Source organism: Lactuca sativa, chromosome 3, assembly GCF_002870075.4.
Source record: "Lactuca sativa cultivar Salinas chromosome 3, Lsat_Salinas_v11, whole genome shotgun sequence".
Classification (NCBI taxonomy): domain Eukaryota; kingdom Viridiplantae; phylum Streptophyta; class Magnoliopsida; order Asterales; family Asteraceae; genus Lactuca; species Lactuca sativa.
In genome coordinates, this window is record NC_056625.2 from 266866903 (window position 1) to 266886728 (window position 19826).

The window sequence follows — 19826 nt, forward strand, 5'->3', positions numbered from 1 at the left end:
GGGAATGAAATCCAAAAAATAAAAAACTCTTGTCCTTCTTCTTCGTATGTTCTAAAATCCTCTTCAATCCAAAGAAACCCTAAAAGCATTGTGGGTAAAAGATCGATAATTTCATACTTGAAGTTCCTAAAATCTTCATCGATCAAAATAAACCCTAAAACCCCCGCCTCATACTTGAAGTTCCTGTAATTGCTTTTGTTATCCTGTTATGTTCTGTAATAATCTAACACTTTTAGCCCTTCAACTCTACTCTTGCTATTTCGGGATGTTACAATTCTCCCCCACTTATATTAGGCTTCGCCCTCGAAGCCTATAGCAGCTCAACTCCAAGATACTCCCACAACGCGCCACCTGGCCTCAACCAGACCAGGTCCCACAAGGCTTACCCAAACGAAACTCGAACACACTTTCCTTCCCTCACAGTGTCCTGACCACCGTCTCAAATAGGGCACCGGATTCACCCTCTAATAACTTCACTTAACCCCTGAGTATTACCCATAATGCAACACTGCTCCAAATCACAACCATCACTCGACTCATAAAGACTAGAAAACCATGAACCATCGGGTCCCCAATCCGAATCCCACTCTATCCATTCCGTGACGACGGAAAACCCATTCTCTATCTCAGAGCACTCCCACGAGTCCTCCTCTTACAAACACATACACATGCTGAACTAGCTCCAGCATCCTCAGGTTTGGAAAACCCGACACACTGATGACACCCTCAAACATCCCCCATGATGAACCACTAATACATAACCAATACCCTGAACAGAATCATACTGAGAGTCCAGGACTCTCCCCCTGCATCCTTTCCAAGCCTCTGGGCTCTACACCTGCGGGATTCCTTCCGCAACCTCAGCAGACATCCCAAACCAGATGAGATCCTACTTCACTGCCGCGAACACGATGCTCAAAACCATACCCGAAATACTCTAATCATAACTATGCTCTGCAGCTTTCACTTTCGTGAACTTGCACTCCCTTTCGGAGTTACACACCTTTCTCTCTTCCTTTTCCAAGGAATCCACTTGGCCACATTGCCACCCCAACAAGTGCCACAGTGCTCGCCCAACGCGACACCACCCTTTTTGCGTAACCGCTATTCACATACTCAGGCTCTCATTGCAGGGGCTCTCAAGCCCATGCACTCTCTCAACTCATCAAAATCACTACCCGGGGCCAGACCTTCCAATGCAATCACACTACAACATACACAGTCAGCAATCTCAACTGATCCAAGAATACCTGCAGAGTCTTCAGCATGACTGGACCGCCTCATCAGGCCTTCAGTCCATCTGAACCACTCTCTCAGAACCTTCAGCCAATCTGGACCGCTCTCAGAGCCTTCAGTTTGGCTGGACCATTCTCCGAGCCTTCGGTCTGACTGGTACGCCTTCCGGCCTTCAGTCTATCCGAACCACTCACTATCAACCAACATTCCATGCTATCCCCCTCGGAAGTCCTCCCATGCATACCGTTCTAGCCCTCTAGGGGTTCCGAACTCTAACTCCATCGACATACTCGATCCCAGCCTGCTTCCAGGCCTCCATAACCAATGCCCTAGGTCTGTATCCCGCCCTGCATGCCCGACACTCGCTCCTATCAGCCTATACTCTAGGCTGACAGAACACTGCTGAATCCCAACAGCTAAGCACCCTCAAATACTCATCGATCTCCCAGAGAATTCTCCAATTCTCCCCCACTATAGCACTGACTAACAACTGCCAGCCGCCATCAACGACCTTCCAAAACAACCCTGCACAAAGAGACCACTTACACACGGGCCACTTCCACAAGCATAAACAACCCTTAGCAAAACACATCGCCTCACTGATCAATCCGCTCAAGAAGAATCCGATCTCCAATTATCCCTTCCACGAACGAAGATGCTACCCGACATATAACCCAATGCCGCATCTCCACCAACAACCCTTACGAACGATAACCGATAACAGCACAAACACCAAACTATAACCATACCAACCCTCAGGGAACAACGAATACCAAAACGAAAACCCGAAACCCAACCCAAACCAAAACTCCAACCCGCAAAACGACGAATATCACAACGAAAACCAAACAAATACCGGCTCATGAACATTACACCACAATAATCACAACATAACAAGATATCAAGAAGGAACATACCCACAGTTGCATCCGGAACTGCCCTGACCTCCTCTGCCGCAAGCTGATAAGCACGACCCTGAGCCCTCGGGGGCTCTACTCCACCTGTGATCCTCAAAGTGGCCGGTGCTGGAGCCTGCACCGATCCTGCAGCAAACTGTGGACAATTGGCCCTCAAATGTCCAACCTGATGACAATGATAGCAGATCCTCAAATCCCGAACTGGCGCTGACTGCCAACAATCTCTCGCGTAGTGCCCATCCCTTCCGCACTTGCGGCATGCACCACCGGTCCTACAAACCCCGGTGTGACCCTTCCCACACTTCCCACAAGTGTGGCTGCTCAAATCCCCCACTCTAACATCAACGGTCTTGGACCATTTTGGCGCCGGCTGCGAATGTACCGGAGCCTGCCTCAACTCACGCATCTGTAACTCAATCTCTAACTCACGCCGCCTAGCGGCCTCCTGCAACTCCAACAAGGTCTCGCACCTCTGTGCAGACACAAACTGCCTGATGTCCCTCTTGAGCATGCTCAGATATCGAGACATCTGAGCCTGCTCTAAAGCGAACTCTGGGCAAAACATCGCCCTCTCAGTGAACATCCTAGTGATCTCAGTCACCGACTCCGGATCCTGCTTCAGCTCAAGGAACTCCTGAGCCAATCTTTCCCTCTCAACTTGCGGAACATAACGAGTACTGAACATTTCTCTGAACTGATCCCACGAAACCGCAGCCCTCTGCGCTTCCAAAAATGACCCCGTGGTCAATCTCCACCAATCCTTCGCCCCGAGCCTCAACAGGTTCAGAGCACACCTCACCCTATGGTCAGCAGGGCATGAACACGTGAAGAAACACCCCTCCACGTCTAACAACCACCTCATGGCAACAATCGGGTCCTAAACTCCGTCGAATGTGGGAGGCTTCGTCTTATCGAAGTCCCGATACTGAAAGCCCCGACTAGCTCCTCCCCCTGCCGCTGCTACAGCTGCTGTAGCCGCCGCGGCAGCCGTCTCAGTGAGAGCCGCATAGCGCTCATCAAAATACTCAACCATGGCGGTCTTAATCGACCCAAACAGCTCTGGCAACTCAGCCCGGAACAACTCCGCAATCTCCTCACGCAGTATCTCACGAATCCTCGCGTCCAACTCGCTCGTGCTCATCTGACCGATAACTTCGGGCGGCACCGATTCGCCCGGAACTCTCTCTCCAACTCCCGATCCTGACCCGGATCCACTCTCATCATGCCTCGGAACCTCCATATCTGAAAAGAACACCACACAAAATCTCAGACTCTTCCCACACCCTGGGATCCAACTCTTTCTCTCAACCCACCCTAGAGATCATGGTTTCCCTGATACGCGTATGGGTCCTGTGCTTTCAGTAGTACGGGCCCATACTACCTTCCACACCTACCCACATTGGTATGAAGTACTCCCACAAAACCCTAGAGAACAAGCATAACAATGATCAACACTCACCACTAGAGAAACACTGAGAATCTCCCATGAGGGACCCTAGGATACAGGCATCACAAATCAGGCAACATATCATGAAATCCTGAAGATCCCTAGCCTAACACTAGCATGCTGTTCTATCAAAGCTCAAAAACAAATAACATGCATGGTATTTTGGGGTTACTTACTAGCTCCGGCTGATCGTACCTTCGCATCCTCCTTTACTCATTTTGAAAACCATTTTTAAATACTCTTTTGAAAACTCTCCTCGATTTGAGACTGGAGTCACACGAGTGTTTCTCCAATTCACTCAAACCAAGGCTCTGATACCAACTTGTAACGACCGAAAAATACAACCAATTTTAAATTTTTCAAAAACATCTCGATTCCAATAATTCTTTACAAAAAGGTTTTCAATACAAAACATTTATCGTATTCCCAGAATCATAACACCACAAAATCATGAGGAGCGGTACGATCACGCCTTCGCCTTGCCACGATCTCCTGAACAACCTGAAAAACATGAAACCACAACTGTAAGCCCGAAAGCTTAGTGAGATACCCCCAAAATACCAACCACAAATATCATACACGCATAACATGCTATAACATATCCGATCACAGAACAGCCATGCTCTCCGGGTCTACTGTGTGACTGGTCCGCCGCACCGGCCAACAGTCCACCTGGTCCACCCTCTGAGTCAATCCGCATACATCGAGTCTGCAGTGTGATTGGTCCGCCCGTTCCCGGGCCTTCAATCCACCTGGTCCACTCTCTGAGTCTACAGTATGACTGGTCCGCCCGCACCGGGCCTTTAGTCTGTCTGGTCCACTCTCCGAGCCTTCGGCACGTCTGGTCCGCCCCTAACGGGACCTACAGCCTATCCGGACCCCTCGCTGGGCCTACGGGACAACCGGTCCCCCTGGGTATCTTGGCCTACTGCACACAGCAGGACCCGCCTCAGCCCAACTCCAGTCCAAACATCCATGTGCACATATACATACAATCATCTAACAATTCACAGTCAATAAGCAGATCAACAGATCACATATCATACCACCATCCTAACCAGGATATCGACCTAGCAGGTCACTAACATAGCATCTCCCTATCTCTTAGGATACCGATCTCAATCAGGTCTCTAGCATATACCATCCTAACTCACAGGATGCAAACATGTCAAAGCAGTACATAATAACAACTACCCGGATCTCAATCCGATAAGGGCTGACCTTGGTGCCTTAGACCCCGTTGATATAGTGAGGATAACTCACCTCGAAGCTGCCGACTGAACAGATAATCCAAGCTACTCCGATCACTGATACGATCTCCACCACTGGACAACCGCCAATGCACTGAACTCAAAACATCAAACAATAATTACCAAAATGCCCCTGGACACCACTGGTCAACCCTTGGACAAAGACAAGGTCAAAGTCAACTCCTGACTGACCCTACTCGCCGAGTCAACCCGATGACTCGCCGAGTTCCCATACTCAGAACTTCACACCATCCGCGACCTAACTCGCCGAGTCACCCCGAGACTCGCCGAGTCCAACAATTCAGAGTCCACTCGCACACAACTCACCGAGTCATCCCTTGACTCACCGATTCTTGACTCAACCAGAGAATATCGGAACTCTTCGACAAGACTCGCCGAGTCCAAGAACAGACTCGCCGAGTCTGAAGCTATCATCAACCTACTCGCCGAGTTGTTCATACAACTCGCCGAGTTCAAGGCTATCTTCATCCGAATCGCCGAGTTGTTCTTCCAACTCGTCGAGTCCCAGCTCATCTTCAAGCAACTCGTCGAGTTCACCCATGTGACTCGCCGAGTACCACCGATCTGAATCCATTCAGAAGCATTCCAGGCCATGCAAATGATCCAAAACATAGATCTAGCCTTATTCAACTCATCCATCACGTAAAGTGGCAAACTTTACGTGAATCCCAAGAGATCTAGGCCTTATTCACTTATAACTAGGGTTTGGGACTTGCAAGCTTCACTAAACACTCCAACACAGGGACTTTCATGCTCTCTGATTCTCCTCCCTTCCAGATCTGAGGTAGCAACCTCAGATCTAACCTCTAGACTTCCATTTACATCCTTAGACAAGATCCCACAAACCCCAAATTGAAGAAACAACATACAATCAGACCAAGAACGAGATATTACCTCCAATGGGTGCCCCCAACTGCAATGAAGTTGATTCCAATCAAAGCCCCTTGCCCCAAGCCTTCAATTCCCACAAAATTCCTTCAACAAACTTCTCCAATGCTCTAATCCCCTCAACAATGGAGCTCCTCTGCGATTTAGGGTTTCTGGAACTCAAGAGGGAAATAAAGAGGCTGGGGAAGGAACATAATGTTCCTTATATAGGGCTCAACCCCGAAAATTAGGGTTTTCTCCACCCAGCGCCTACTCGCCGAGTCCATCTCATCGACTCGCTGAGTCAGCTACATAACACGCGACCAAGTCGCGACTCTACTCGCCGAGTCCAGCCATGGACTCGCCGAGTCACTCTTTCCCAAATAACACTTTTAGCCCTTCAACTCTACTCTTGCTATTTCGGGATGTTACACATTTGTGTGTGCCCTAAATATAGTGTCCAACAAAAAAATTAAAAACACGGAGGGCACCTATCATAAAAAAGTGTGTCGTCTAAAGATGTTGCTTTATATTTTTCTTTATGAACGCGCTTTCTCCAATTTTTTTATTGTTATGGGGGGAATGAAATCCAAAAAATAAAAAACCCCACCTTGATACTCTTGTCCTTCTTCTTCGTATGTTCTAAAATCCTCTTCAATCCAAAGAAACCCTAAAAGCATTGTGGGTAAAAGATCGATAATTTCATACTTGAAGTTCCTAAAATCTTCATCGATCAAAATAAACCCTAAAACCCCCACCTCATACTTGAAGTTCCTGTAATTGCTTTTGTTATCCTGTTATGTTCTGCAATAATCTAATTCCTCAACGACATTGAGGAGGGGTTATTTCCGTCGGTCGGTACTCTATCCCAGTGCATTATTCAACTCAAGATCCATCTGTGTTGGGTTGGACCGGTAGTAGAGGGGCAAAGATGTCTAGGCCCGCGACCGAGAATTAGAAGATCCAAAGTGTGTTACCCAACTTATACCCTGATCAACGTTTCTATGGGGTTCCTTCATCGAAAACGTCTCAAGTTCTTCAATGGGATCAAGGGGTACGCTGGCATAATGCACCAGCTAAAAACCCCTTCTTTCTCGATCCTTTTCTTCTCTCTCGATTCTCAAACCTCCGGCGGCTCTCCAATTTTGCATCTCTGGCGCCATCCACCCACACCTCCGGCCCCACTGTCGCTTCAGGTATGAATCGTTCTTCTGTTTTTTCTTTTTTGCTCCCCAAATAGGCTGAAATCGCCGACTGTGTGAGTTGATTGTTCAACATGTGAGTTCAAATATTTCTCTAGGGAACTCCTCTTATTGATTCGATTGGCGACTGCGACTCCTCTTAATTGCGGTGTCGATCGACTACTGCGACTTCTCTTGATTGTAGATCTAATCAACACCTTCTAGCTCTCATGATTTCGCTATTCACCACAATAGGTATGGTTTACGTCTAAAATTCAATTTATTTGATAATAACCCTTGTCTAATTTTTCTCTCTCGATAGTTTTAATCTATGTAAGTAAAGGATTTGAATTTCTTTTTAATCCTACTACCGTTTACAGAAGCCTCCACAATAGGTATGATTTACCTCTAAAACACCTAACTCTTTTTTTTCCTTTTCTTGTTCTTACTGTTTTGCGATCACATATACACCCCGTAAACCCTCTCTTTTTTCTGATTTTATGTTTTGTTATAATGGGTACGTTTATTGCTGGTGAATTTTTAGATATTAATATCTACATCTTTTCATAAGTTTCAAGGATTACAGGTTCAAGGCCTCAAGTTGTGTTATTTAAGTCTAAATGTGGAAATTTGGAAAAACTGGAATATTCCAGTTTTTTTGTTTTTTTTTTTGTGTGGATAAGAATTCGACATATAGCCCACCCTCTTTCTTGTTTTTCTCATTAAGTGCTTTGTGTTTTAAAAAAATATTTGCTTTGTGTTTTAAAAAAATATTTGATGTGGAAATGGAAGGGAAAAATATATTACGACTTAATTCTCTTTTATACATTAAGTCAATAGAGGAACACCCATATATATAAATATAATATTAGCTTCTATACTCATTAAGCACGATAACAAGCACCATAGTGCTATCTACCATTAACTTAAAAATCCCACTTTTATCGGTTTAACCAGAGACGTAGGTGGTTTTGGTAGAAAAGTAGAATTAGGTTGCTGGTGCAGAAAAAGTAGTTCTTCTGGAATGCAACACTAATTTTACCTAATTAGTTGACACAAATAGAATAGTTTCTGGATGCGTATAGACCTGGTACTTTTATCTATCCAAAAGTTCCAAGTTGGATTTCATGAGAAGCTTTTTGAAAATTGAAATGTTGAACAAACTGACACATTGACATTATTATTTATTTTCGTCAATCCTCAATAGTTCACGTAACTCTACAAGTGATGGACATATTCATCTTAGTCACCTCAAAATAATATATACACCCATTTGTTTTGCATTGCTAAACTATTCATGTTTCTTGCTCAGTTGGTTACCAAATACAGATAGAGAGAGTGAAACTCAGAGCCATGGAAGAAGAAATTCAATTAAAACTTGATATGTATGCAAAAATGCTACAAACAAGTGCTGAAGATTGCGAAGAAGAAGGGGTAATGATGAATGTTGTTCATTATCTGAGATATTTAATGAAAAGTTGGTGTTTTCTTACTTTGACAATGTTATGTCTCTTGCATTCACAAACCACATAAGGATAGTAGCTTGTTCTCTTCTTTAGTTAAATGTGCTTAACATAATATTTATGTAGTAATTTTAGTTTTATCAGTTTATGAGTGTCTTCAGTTGATGAAATAATGACTTGTCCATGTGATTTAGGTTCATATAAAAGTGAAGATTACTTGTGGAACTCCTATTAAGAAGATTATTCAATAGGAGGCTTCAGCTTGTATTACTTGACATAGAAGTTAAGATTACTAGAGGATGAGGGCATATTCACAAGCTTTTTGCCCTCTTCTCTTAGGTTTTGTCTCGACTCTTGACTCTTGTCCTGTCAACAAGCTTGCAATTGACATTCTTTGAAGATGAAAATATTTTTTGCCACAAAGATTTGACAAGCTAGAAAAACAACCATTCTTCCAAACTCATACTGCTATTGCTATTTAAAAGTCAAATAATATTAATATGGAACCTTCTCATATCTAATTATTGTCCATATCCCTATTTCCCGAATGCGTTGATCTTATATATGTAATTTATTACTGATATCTTTTTGTGGGAACACATAATACTTAATCTGCAACAGTGAATAGCAATAACACTACCCTTAATGTTTTTATTTGTATACTCCCTAATAAATGAATCTCTCCTTCTTACTTAATTTTATGCATATTGAGGTATGGAGGGATGTATAGTGGCACAACAAATAATAAGGCTATTAGACAGTTGTTGCACTTTCCTGTATCGGATGTCAGTGATGATGTTAGAAGGACTGCTGTTTTAGCTCTTGGCTTTGTTTTGTTCAACCCAAATTTATATGGAACTTTAAGGGTAGTGTTTGATATCATTCATGGTTGATATATAATATATTATCAGATTGTTTACTTTTCATATTGTAGCATGGTTGGATTGTCCTGCATATGGTAATGAAATAGGTTGTATTGTTCCTTCTCAAGTTCCTCTTTGTAAGTTTTTTAATGTCTGTATTGTCCTTGGTAAAAGATACTCCTTTAAACAAGTCATTCACCAACAAAGGGTTTTGGGGAGGAAGGTGAGTATATGCTATCACTTTACCTTTAAATTTTTTTTCTGCTTATTTCTTTCATTGTTGATGAGTTTCGTGCTATGGTTACACAACACAAAGTAGATGTTTCATCTTTGAAGACCCCTGAAAGTTCTCCATGAACAATGAATGCCATTTTGGTCTCCCAGGTATTTGCTTGCCTTGCCTTTTTGGTTTTTAAGGGCATATCATATGAGGTGTTGAATTAATGAAAAATAGATTTTAGTTTGACTTAATTAGTTGCTTATTTTGTTTATTAGTTGCTTGTTTTCTAGCTTATTATAGTCACTGATTGGTTTCTTGTTATTCTTAAATCTTAACAACTATCACGACAACCTTCAACAGTAGTTTTGGACTGGCACCTTCTTGCAGAAGATATCGTGTATGTGTTCTTGTGCTGCTATTGTGGATTCGGGAACATCCTTGCTTACTAGTCCAACTGTATGTATCTCACGTGAAGCTTCTGTTAGAACTATTAATCTTAGGGATTTCAAGTTTTTCATATGTCTTGTATGTAATTAGGTTGTAAATTTCCGTTACAACTTTTATTGATTTGTTTTTTCTTTCCATGGAACGATTATTTGTATGACATTAAATTTTATGCAATGGATTGTATTTTTGTATATGATATTTTATTTATTATGAGACATTAAACGCAAATTTAATTTCAAAATTAGTAAATCTATAAATAATATTTTTTTAAACATATAAAATTACAATACACAAAAAGGTGTCATCTTCATTTATGACATGGTCTTTCTTGACAGAGACTTTAATGATACGCAATGCGAGTCGTAAATGCACGTCGTAAGGTTACGACACGCAAATGCGTGTCGTCTTCCTTTATGACAGGGCCTTCCTTGATACGCATTGCGTGTCAAAAATATGCGTTGTAAATCGCATGTTGTAATTACGCGTCGTCTATAGACGACGCGCAAAAGCATGTCGTCTCTCATTATGACATGACATTTCTTGACACGTATTACGCGTCGTCAAATGCTGTTTTTTTAGTAGTGTCAGGTATCTGGTAATGTTAGCACCACAACCAATATGATTTATGAAATATCATAAACTAACATTATTAAAAAAATAAATAGTCAACCAAATGATACAAGGTGCATCAACCTTATGTCAATTGGCTAGGTATTAATATTTTTTTGGCCATCGATAGAATTTTACTTAATTGAAACCATGTTGATATTTTTAACCATTATTTATAAGTTTAAGACACGCTACTAATAAAAATGATCAAGTTACTTTAGAAATAATTCGTCATTGGTGTTTTAAATTTGGCACTTTGAGATTCCAAATTAATAATAATTGCTACTTATTATCAAGGTTGTAAAAATCGTTACTCGGTACTAATGCCGTCAACTAACGACTAAAGATTAGTATGTCTAGTCGAAGATTAGTCGGCAACTACTCGACCCTAAATGCCTAAAGTGTGAATCAGTTAAATTTTAAGAAATTAAATAAGACTAATATCATAGTAAAGTTGGTAAATAGCATTAATATCATAACAAATAAGTTAATACGATAAATACAATAAAATTTTATGAAATAATTTATATTGAAATAAAACATCATCAAAATATTAAAAATTCATTGGCTTCTACAATTGTATTCATTATCTAAATAGAGTTTTATCGCTATCAATCTTCTAGTCAGTTTTGTACCGTTAATGGACTAATCAGAAAGTAACCGAGGACTAGTCATGATTTTAATAATGCAAAATCTCTAGTAAAGTCCTAACATTTTAGCAAAGTTTATGAAAAAAAATCTCAAAAGAAATTTTATTTACAAAAAAGTCACCTATAACTCCGGAAAAAACCCCTTTTTGGTTGGTTTCTCAAATTTAAGTGGTATCCATCTTTTTCTGTAAATTTTGTCAAAATATCCGGACGTTTCTAAAAATATTACCCAATTTTTATCCAATAACCAAAATATTAAGATTTTTCTGAAGATTATCACCGAAATAATGTATATTATTATCAACAAATCATTTATAAAGATAACACATTTTTTTTATTATAAACAAAAGGAAGTACAATTGTTGTTAATTACTATGTTCCTTGGGTGTCATAGTGAGATGTACTTCGTAGGTTTTCATTTGATGTTGGTGTTCTCTTATATCAATTAATCTAACTACCACCCAACCTCCATACCTTAAGTGCTAACAACAATCAGCTAACACACCTCCATCGAAAGTGAAAAGTGAACCTTGAATGACAGATTAAATGGAAAAATGTGAAGAGTTATGGAGGTTGGGTGGTGGTTAGGTTAAAAACATAAGAAGTATGTTAGTCGTTGGTTGTGTATTACGCGGTAGTTCCAGGTAATGTATGAAGATGTGTTATCCGATAGTTGTTACCATGGAAGGTATGAAGGTTAGGTGATTGTTAGATTGAAAAACATAAAAGGAACACCAACATCATATGAAAACCCACATAGTGCATCTCACCATGACACTCACAACATTACATAAGAAGAAAATAGGGAGTTTGAAGTGGTCAACAAACCAATAGGAAAATAGCTAGTCCACTTTTCCATTCCTAAAATTAAAAATAATTGTATTTCCTTTGTTTATAAGAAAAAAGATTTGTTATGTTTATAAATGATTTGTTAATAATATACATTAATTCGATGATAATCTTTAGAAAAATCCAAATATATTGGTTATTGTTTAAATAGGGTAATCTCCATAAAATTATTAATATTTTGACCTGATTAATGGGAAATGACATGATACCAGTTAAATCTATGAAACCGGCAAAAAAAAATTTTCCAAAATTTTAGCTGGTATTTTGTGTTTTTTAGTAAATAAAATTTAATTTAAAAGTTTTTCATAACCTGAACTAAATATTGACATTTTACATTTCTCTTTTTATAAGATTACCTGTTATGGAAATATTGTGGGTAAACAAACATCTCCATTACTCTATAAGAGCAAATATTATATAAATAACATGATTTTGTATAATAGATACAGTATTCTTATTATAAGGGAATTACAAGAAGACAACATAACCTGACATACATGGTATATCTTTATTCTTAGATACAAATTTCACTAGTAAACATGAAAACATATACCAACTTTATAAGCATGTTTTTGACTAGCCAATGGTTTGACTAGCCAATGGTAGGGGTACTTATGACCATCCCCTTTTTGTTTACCCAAACATAAACCCTATCACATATGTATATCTGAAGTATTTTCGTTCCTTCTAGAATAGTTTCTGCATTAACCAGTTTGTTTTCTTTTTCTATTGTCGTTACAGCAAAGTCTCCATCCTCCCCGACCAACTCCGGCCATGATGTTTTACCTACAAATTAAATACATGAAGATAAATTAAATTTAAAAAATTGTTAAAAATATATTTATAAAGGACATCTATAAATATCCCAAATAAGAAAGAATACCTTCCTCGACTTGTTCACATGTTGATGCCATCTCTTTGCTTGTTAGATATAATGTACGTACGTATTTGCTTTGTGAGTTTGTAGTGTATTTGGTATTTTGGTTCAAGTTTTGATGGGTTATTTATAGGGACGATGATTTTGGATATTTATTTAATATTCTTTTTCCTTGCGGCATTGTGTGGGTAAGAATGATGTGTCACTAGTCGAAGATTTGCCTAACCTTTTGGATTGGAATACATGATGATTAACTAAGATTATTTTATAACCAACTAGAAAGGATGAAGACTTTGACCTTCTCATCTTCACCATCTTGAGAATACTTTTTTGTTTTAGGAGTGCTAGATATGTATCCATCTTTTTACTTGAAATTATAATAAAACCAAATGGTAGATAAAACATTGTATCAGCTCTCAAAAGTAATATTACAAATATTTAATTATATGTCAACTATTTCAAGTTTCAAACTTTATTGTAAAAATCATATACTGCCACTAATGAACGAACATTTAGTTATTAAAATCACACAGAAATAAAAAGTAGATTCATTTTCTTTACATTTTAGTTAAATAATGAAGATTTAACCAAAAGGTTTTTTCTTTTTCATATTATTAAAAATCAACGTTTAAATTTCAAAAAAGAACTCTACACATATCTGAGGATGCAAGTGCAATGACAATAAATTCAAAACAAAATTTCATACCTGTCACACCCCCGAACCAGACGGCGGAAACGTCCGAGGGCTGTTGTGACTCAATTGAATACCATCACAATGAATATACATGAAACATAACATCATTCGTCACCAACATTTGAATATTACAACTGATAGTGTTTACATCCATTACACTGACTCAAAATATTACATGCCCAAAAATAAATTGTTCATTGTTAATTAAACAACCACAAAACATCATAGAGTACAATCCTTTCTTCACTTTATCTGTTACCTGAGAATACAAGTATTTTGAAAAACGTCAACATATGAAATGTTGGTGAGTTCATAAGTAGTGTTTGAAATCCAATGTTTTGTATTGTTTGAAAACCACCAGAAAATCCGATATTTTCTGAAAATAGTATAAAAAGTGTGAAGATCCATAAGTATGCTTGTTTGTTTTCTATAGATGTAAGCGTACGATTTGTAAAACTCGTTATATAGTTCGTAGGTGTAATAGTTGAAAACCCTAGGAAAACGACGTTTTCCTAATGCGTTGCTTTAATTAGTTTATGTATTGTTATTTCGTTACAATAGAGGTATTCGTTGAGCTCCGGAGGCGTTGGATAAACAGTGGGTTGTGAATTGTTGTAACGTACGTTAACGAAAACGACCAGTTGACAACCGTACAAACGATCCCTTAGGCGTCGCTCGCACTTATTCACATAACCCAACCCCCCGGACTCATGTAGCCCCACGACCGAGGGGAAAAAGATGGTGCGAAGCCCTCGGTAATTCCCTACGTCGTTCAAGGCTATAGTGAATGCGAAGGGCCCTTAGCCCAACTCGCATAAGAGAAATCTCGACTTCGCTAGCAGTACCGAAGGACCCTTGGGGACCAGCAGCACGTTTGCCATTGAAAGCTCTTTTACGCTGTGTTGGATCATGTAAGACCCAACAACTCGTAAGGTTGATGTCTTCGGGCCTAAAGATCAGGTCATTGGGCTAGCTAGGCCCAACAAACAAGATTTTACACTTCTGGGTCCAAAGATGGTGTATCGACGTCTGTGCACTCTCACGTGTGTATTGAATTCCCAAATTTTCCGTGTATGAATCGAGTTGTCGTCGTGTTAGTAGTTTCGGATTTGTTATTGATTCGACACCGAATCAATTCGTTTGATAATGATTTTTGGTGTTGTTGTGTATTGTAATTCGTCGGTAGTCGCAGTGTCAATATTTGATCACAATGGATGTATTGAATTAACATTGAAATTTTTCTGTTTACAGCCCCTCTTTACTTTGTAAATTTACTTTTTCAACCCTTTGAATAAATTAATTTCCGGTTTAGTCCATAAACCATTTTTCTTGGCATTCTAACACCAAAACTTATTGAAATTGATATTTTTCAGCACATTTTTAGTTGAAAATAGTTTTAGTCCCTCAAAATACAGTTTTCTCGGCTGTAACCTCTCTTTTTCGCAATTTTTACACTTTTGGCCCAAATTGGAAAATTTTTGCAACTTTGGTCCTTTTTAATTATGAAAAGCATTTTTAACCTTTGAAAAGGACTTAGAACACTAGTAGTCCACTATTTTACAGAAAAACACAGTTTTAGCCCCTCAAATTGGAAAATTTCGCATATTGGGCCGAAAATGTCATTTTTAGCCCATTAAGCTTGAAATTTATATTTTTAATCCTCCAAAAGGGTATATTTCCAGAAAATACATTATTGAAACTCTTTTGACTCATCTCACCCATCAGAATTCGTAATATGTCATTTTGGGCCCTTTAACTTTATATTTTTAACATTTTGTGTCCAAAAATGAGTTTTTAGCCCAAAGAAGATGTTATTAAGCCACTTAGCTATTTTTCTTGGAATACTTTGTATGTAGAAATATAACTGATACTAGTATCATTTAACATAAACTATATCTCGATTTTTAGGGGCTTATGACTAGATCCAACATCATAATCACACAAAAACACACATATAAGCATAGAAATCATACAAGGCATACAAATACATATAGATCTACACTTTCACTTGTATTCCCCCCCCCCCCCCCCACAAAACTTATAAAACAGAAAAATAGGGAGTATGAAGCTCACCTTAGGGTGTGGTTTCGGTTTTTGGAGAAAAGATGGAAGAAATGAAGTGATTTTTGGCCTTAGCACCCTTTGATGAAGATTTCGACCTCTAGGATGCAAGATCATAAGAGTGAATGAATTTAGAAGAGATTTTAATGAAGTGGAGGGAGTTAGATCATAAGTTAAACATTAACTTACCTTAGATGATGAATTTCTTTATGATGATCCTTAGGCTTCAAGCGAAATTTTCGAGATTTTTGAATGGAGAGAGGGGATGATATCTTGAGTAATTTAGAGAGAGTTTGTGAGGTGTGTGTGTGTGGGTTACTCTCGGCCGAAACAAGAAAGGAGAGGGAGAGAGAGAAGAAGAGATCTTGAGGTGATGTTTGCATGGAAGAATGAGATTGTATGGATGTTTGGAGTGTAAAACATGGATATCCCCAATGTAAAAGTGAGGTGTCATGGTAATAGTCAACTTCTTCCTCTTGGGCTTGCCTTTGGGCTGAAATTTGGAAAGAAAAGAGAGTATTGGGATTTAATGCCCCTAAGACCAATATTAGAGTTAGGTTGGATGATTTTTGGTCCAACTAAAATATAATATGATTTTTACACTTTGTTGGGCTAGTTTAGGTTAGTTATGGTTCATCATGTTTAATTTATTTCATTCTAGGCCCAATATGGCCCAAAATGTTGAAATAAATGAATGTGGGTCCAATTAGAGCCCATTAAAAGGTTCTAAACCCATGATAGTCAAATTGGAAGCTTATTGGCCCCTTTGGGTCCAATAAGGAAGTCCTAGTCCAAAATGGACCTAAACAAGAACTTTTAGGGTTTCCAATTGCTTGTTGACTATTTGTAGTACTTGTATGATGTATTTGATTGAAGTTTTTGATGTCATATAATAAGCATCACACATGCTCTTAAGTTTTTGGTTCAACGTTTTACTTGAGTGTAGTGATTATAAGACACAAAATTTCTAGTTGTGACATCATCCCACCGTTAGAGGGAATTTCGTCCCGAAATTCTGTTTGAAAGCTAGATTTGAGAATGCTAGAATAGGTGAGGGTACTTTTGCTTCATTTGGTCTTCGTGTTCCCATGTGAATTCTGGCCCACGCTTTGCGTTCCACCGTACTTGCACGATCGAGATGCGACTTTGCTTAGTACGCTTCACCTCCCTGTCCATGATTTCGATTGGTTCTTCAACGAACAGGAGATTCTCGTTGATTTCGATCTCGTCAAGGGGAATGACGAGTGTTTCATCTGATAGACACTTCTTTAGATTAGAGACATGGAACACGGGGTGAACACTGTTTAGCTCTATGGGTAGCTGCAGCTTATACGCCACTGGACCTATTCGGGCGACGATCTCGAAAGGTCCAATGTATCGTGGGTTCAGTTTTCCCCGTTTTCTGAAACGTATAACCCCTTTCCAGGGTGAGACTTTCAACAGTACTCGATCACCGACCTGAAACTCTAAGGGCCTTCGCCGTTTATCGGCGTAGCTCTTTTGTCGGTCACGCGATGCTTGTAATCGAGCCCTGATTTGGACGATCTTTTCCGTGGTTTCGCGAATGATCTCCGGTCCCGTTAGTGCTTTGTCCGACGTATGTGTTTTTGCTAGTTGGGTATCACCCACCTCAGCCCAACATAACGGTGATCTACATTTACGCCCGTACAGTGCTTCGAAAGGAGCCACCTTGATGCTCGAATGATAACTATTGTTATACGAGAATTCGATTAAAGGTAGGTGGGTATCCCAAGACTTCCCAAAGTCTATCACGCACGCGCGGAGCATGTCTTCGAGCGTTTGGATGGTTCGTTCGCTTTGACCATCCGTTTGCGGATGATAAGCGGTGCTCATGTCGAGATGGGTTCCCATTGCCTTATGGAGTGATTGCCAAAAACGTGAAGTGAACCTACTGTCCCTATCCGAGATAATAGATATTGGCACTCCGTGGAGTCTCACGATTTCTCGAACGTATAAACACGTCAATCTCTCCATCTTGTAGGATTCTTTGATTGGCAGGAAATGGGCAGATTTTGTCAGTCGGTCGATTATTACCCATATGGTGTCTAGTCCATCCGACGTTTTGGGTAGCTTGGTCACGAAATCCATAGAAATTCCCTCCTATTTCCACTCAGGAATTACCGGTTGCTATAGAAACCCTCAGGGCTTCTAGTATTCCACCTTTACCTTGGCACACGTAAGGCACTTACTAACGTAGGTAGCAATTTCCGCCTTCATGTTAGGCCACCAATAATGTTGTTTAATATCCAAATACATCTTGTCTGAACCAGGATGAATGGAGTATCGCGTCTTGTGGGCTTCCTTCATAACTACCTCCCTATATCCTCCAATTTTAGGGACCCAAATACGGTTCATGAAGTAGTATACTCCATTCTCCTTTGCCTCTAGGTTCTTCTCCATCCCGCGCAATGCTTCGCTTGCCTTGTTTTCCACTTTCATTGCCTCTGACTGGGCTACCGCAATTTGAGTGGCTAAGTGAGATTGGATGGTTATAGAGAGAGTTTACGTACGACGATTTGAGTACTCCTTCCGACTTAATGCATCGGCTACCACGTTGGCCTTGCCCGGGTGGTACTTGATTTCACACTCGTAATCGTTCAACAATTCAACCCATCTTCGTTGCCTCATGTTCAACTCTTTCTGGTTCAAGATATGCTGGAGACTTTTGTGGTCCGTGAAGATGGTGCACTTCGTACCATACAGGCAGTGCCTCCAAATTTTCAGAGCGAAGACCACAGCTCCCAATTCCAAGTCATGGGTCGTATAATTTACTTCGTGCGTCTTTAGTTGGCGAGATGTGTAAGCTATCACCCTTCCACACTGCATGAGAACGCAACCTAAGACATGATTTGACGCATCACAGAAGACCACGAAATCTTCCGTTCCCTCCGGTAACGATAGTACCGGGGCGCTACAAAGAGCTTGTTTCAGGGTTCGGAATGCGACTTCTTGTTTATCCGTCCATTTGAATGGTACACCCTTTTGTGTAAGCGAGGTAAGTGGTTTGGCGATCTTAGAGAAGTTCTGAATGAATCTCCTATAGTAGCCTGCTAGACCCAAGAACTGACGGATTTCCGTAGGTGTTGTCGGGATTGCCCATCCTTCAACAGCTTTGACCTTAGAAGGATCCACATGGATTCCATCTTGGCTGACTACATGACCTAGGAAGTTCACACTCCGGAGCCAGAACTCACACTTGGAGAGTTTGGCGTACAGCTTTTCTGATCGTAAAGTTTCTAGGACTTGTCGGAGGTGTTGGCCATGCTCTTCTTTGCTTCGAGAATAGACGAGGATGTCATCGATGAAAACAATGACAAAGTTGTCAAGAAATGGTCGACAGATTCGATTCATTAGGTCCATAAATGCGGCAGGGGCATTTGTTAGACCGAAGGGCATTACGACAAATTCGTAATGTCCGTAGCGAGTTCGGAAAGCGGTTTTTGGAATACCCTCTTCCCGGACTTTGAGTTGATGGTATCCGGACCGTAGATCTATTTTAGAAAAATAACTAGCTCCTTGGAGCTGGTCAAATAGATCATCGATTCGTGGAAGTGGGTAGCGATTTTTAACAGTGAGTTTATTTAACTCTCTGTAATCGATACGCATTCTAAAAGATACGTCCTTCTTTTTGACAAAGAGACTGGAGCTCCCCATGGCGAGTAACTAGGACGGATGAATCCATTGTCCAAGAGTTCACTGAGTTGGCTGGACAATTCCTGCATTTCAGCAGGAGCTAGCCGATAGGGTGATTTAGCGAGAGGAGTTGCTCCTGGAACGAGGTCGATTCAAAATTCCACTTGTCTCTCCGGGGGTACTCCTGGAAGATCTTCAGGAAACACGTCTGGGAACTCACATGCTACGGGAATGTCTCGAACGTTAACCTCTTCCTTGGTCTTATCAACTATGTGAGCCAGGAACGCCAAGTTGTTCTTTCGTAGATGTTTTTGTGCCTTGATGCACGAGATGAGGCGAAGGTTCATGCTAGGTTTGTCTCCGTAAATTACTAGGGTTTCGTGATTGGGAAGGCGAAGGCGAACGGCCTTCTCGTGACACATAATTTCAGCATGGTGGGGGCTTAACCAGTCCATGCCAATAATCACATCGAAACTCCTAATTGATACAGGAATCAAGTCTATTCGAAAGACGTGTTGAT

The 19826-nt window shown here is 40.3% G+C and overlaps 1 protein-coding gene across 1 annotated transcript; it reads right to left on the reverse strand.

The window, feature by feature from the left end:
- Nucleotides 1–12413: 12413 nt before the first annotated feature.
- Nucleotides 12414–13055, reverse strand: LOC111919125 (inhibitor of trypsin and hageman factor). The gene is made up of 2 exons (XM_023914737.3): nt 12904–13055; nt 12414–12806 (listed from the first exon to the last, which is right to left on the reverse strand). Exons 1-2 carry the CDS (start codon nt 12932–12934, stop codon nt 12613–12615), a joined length of 225 nt encoding a protein of 74 aa, XP_023770505.1. The 5' UTR covers nt 12935–13055; the 3' UTR covers nt 12414–12612.
- Between the last annotated feature and the right edge of the window lie 6771 nt (nt 13056–19826).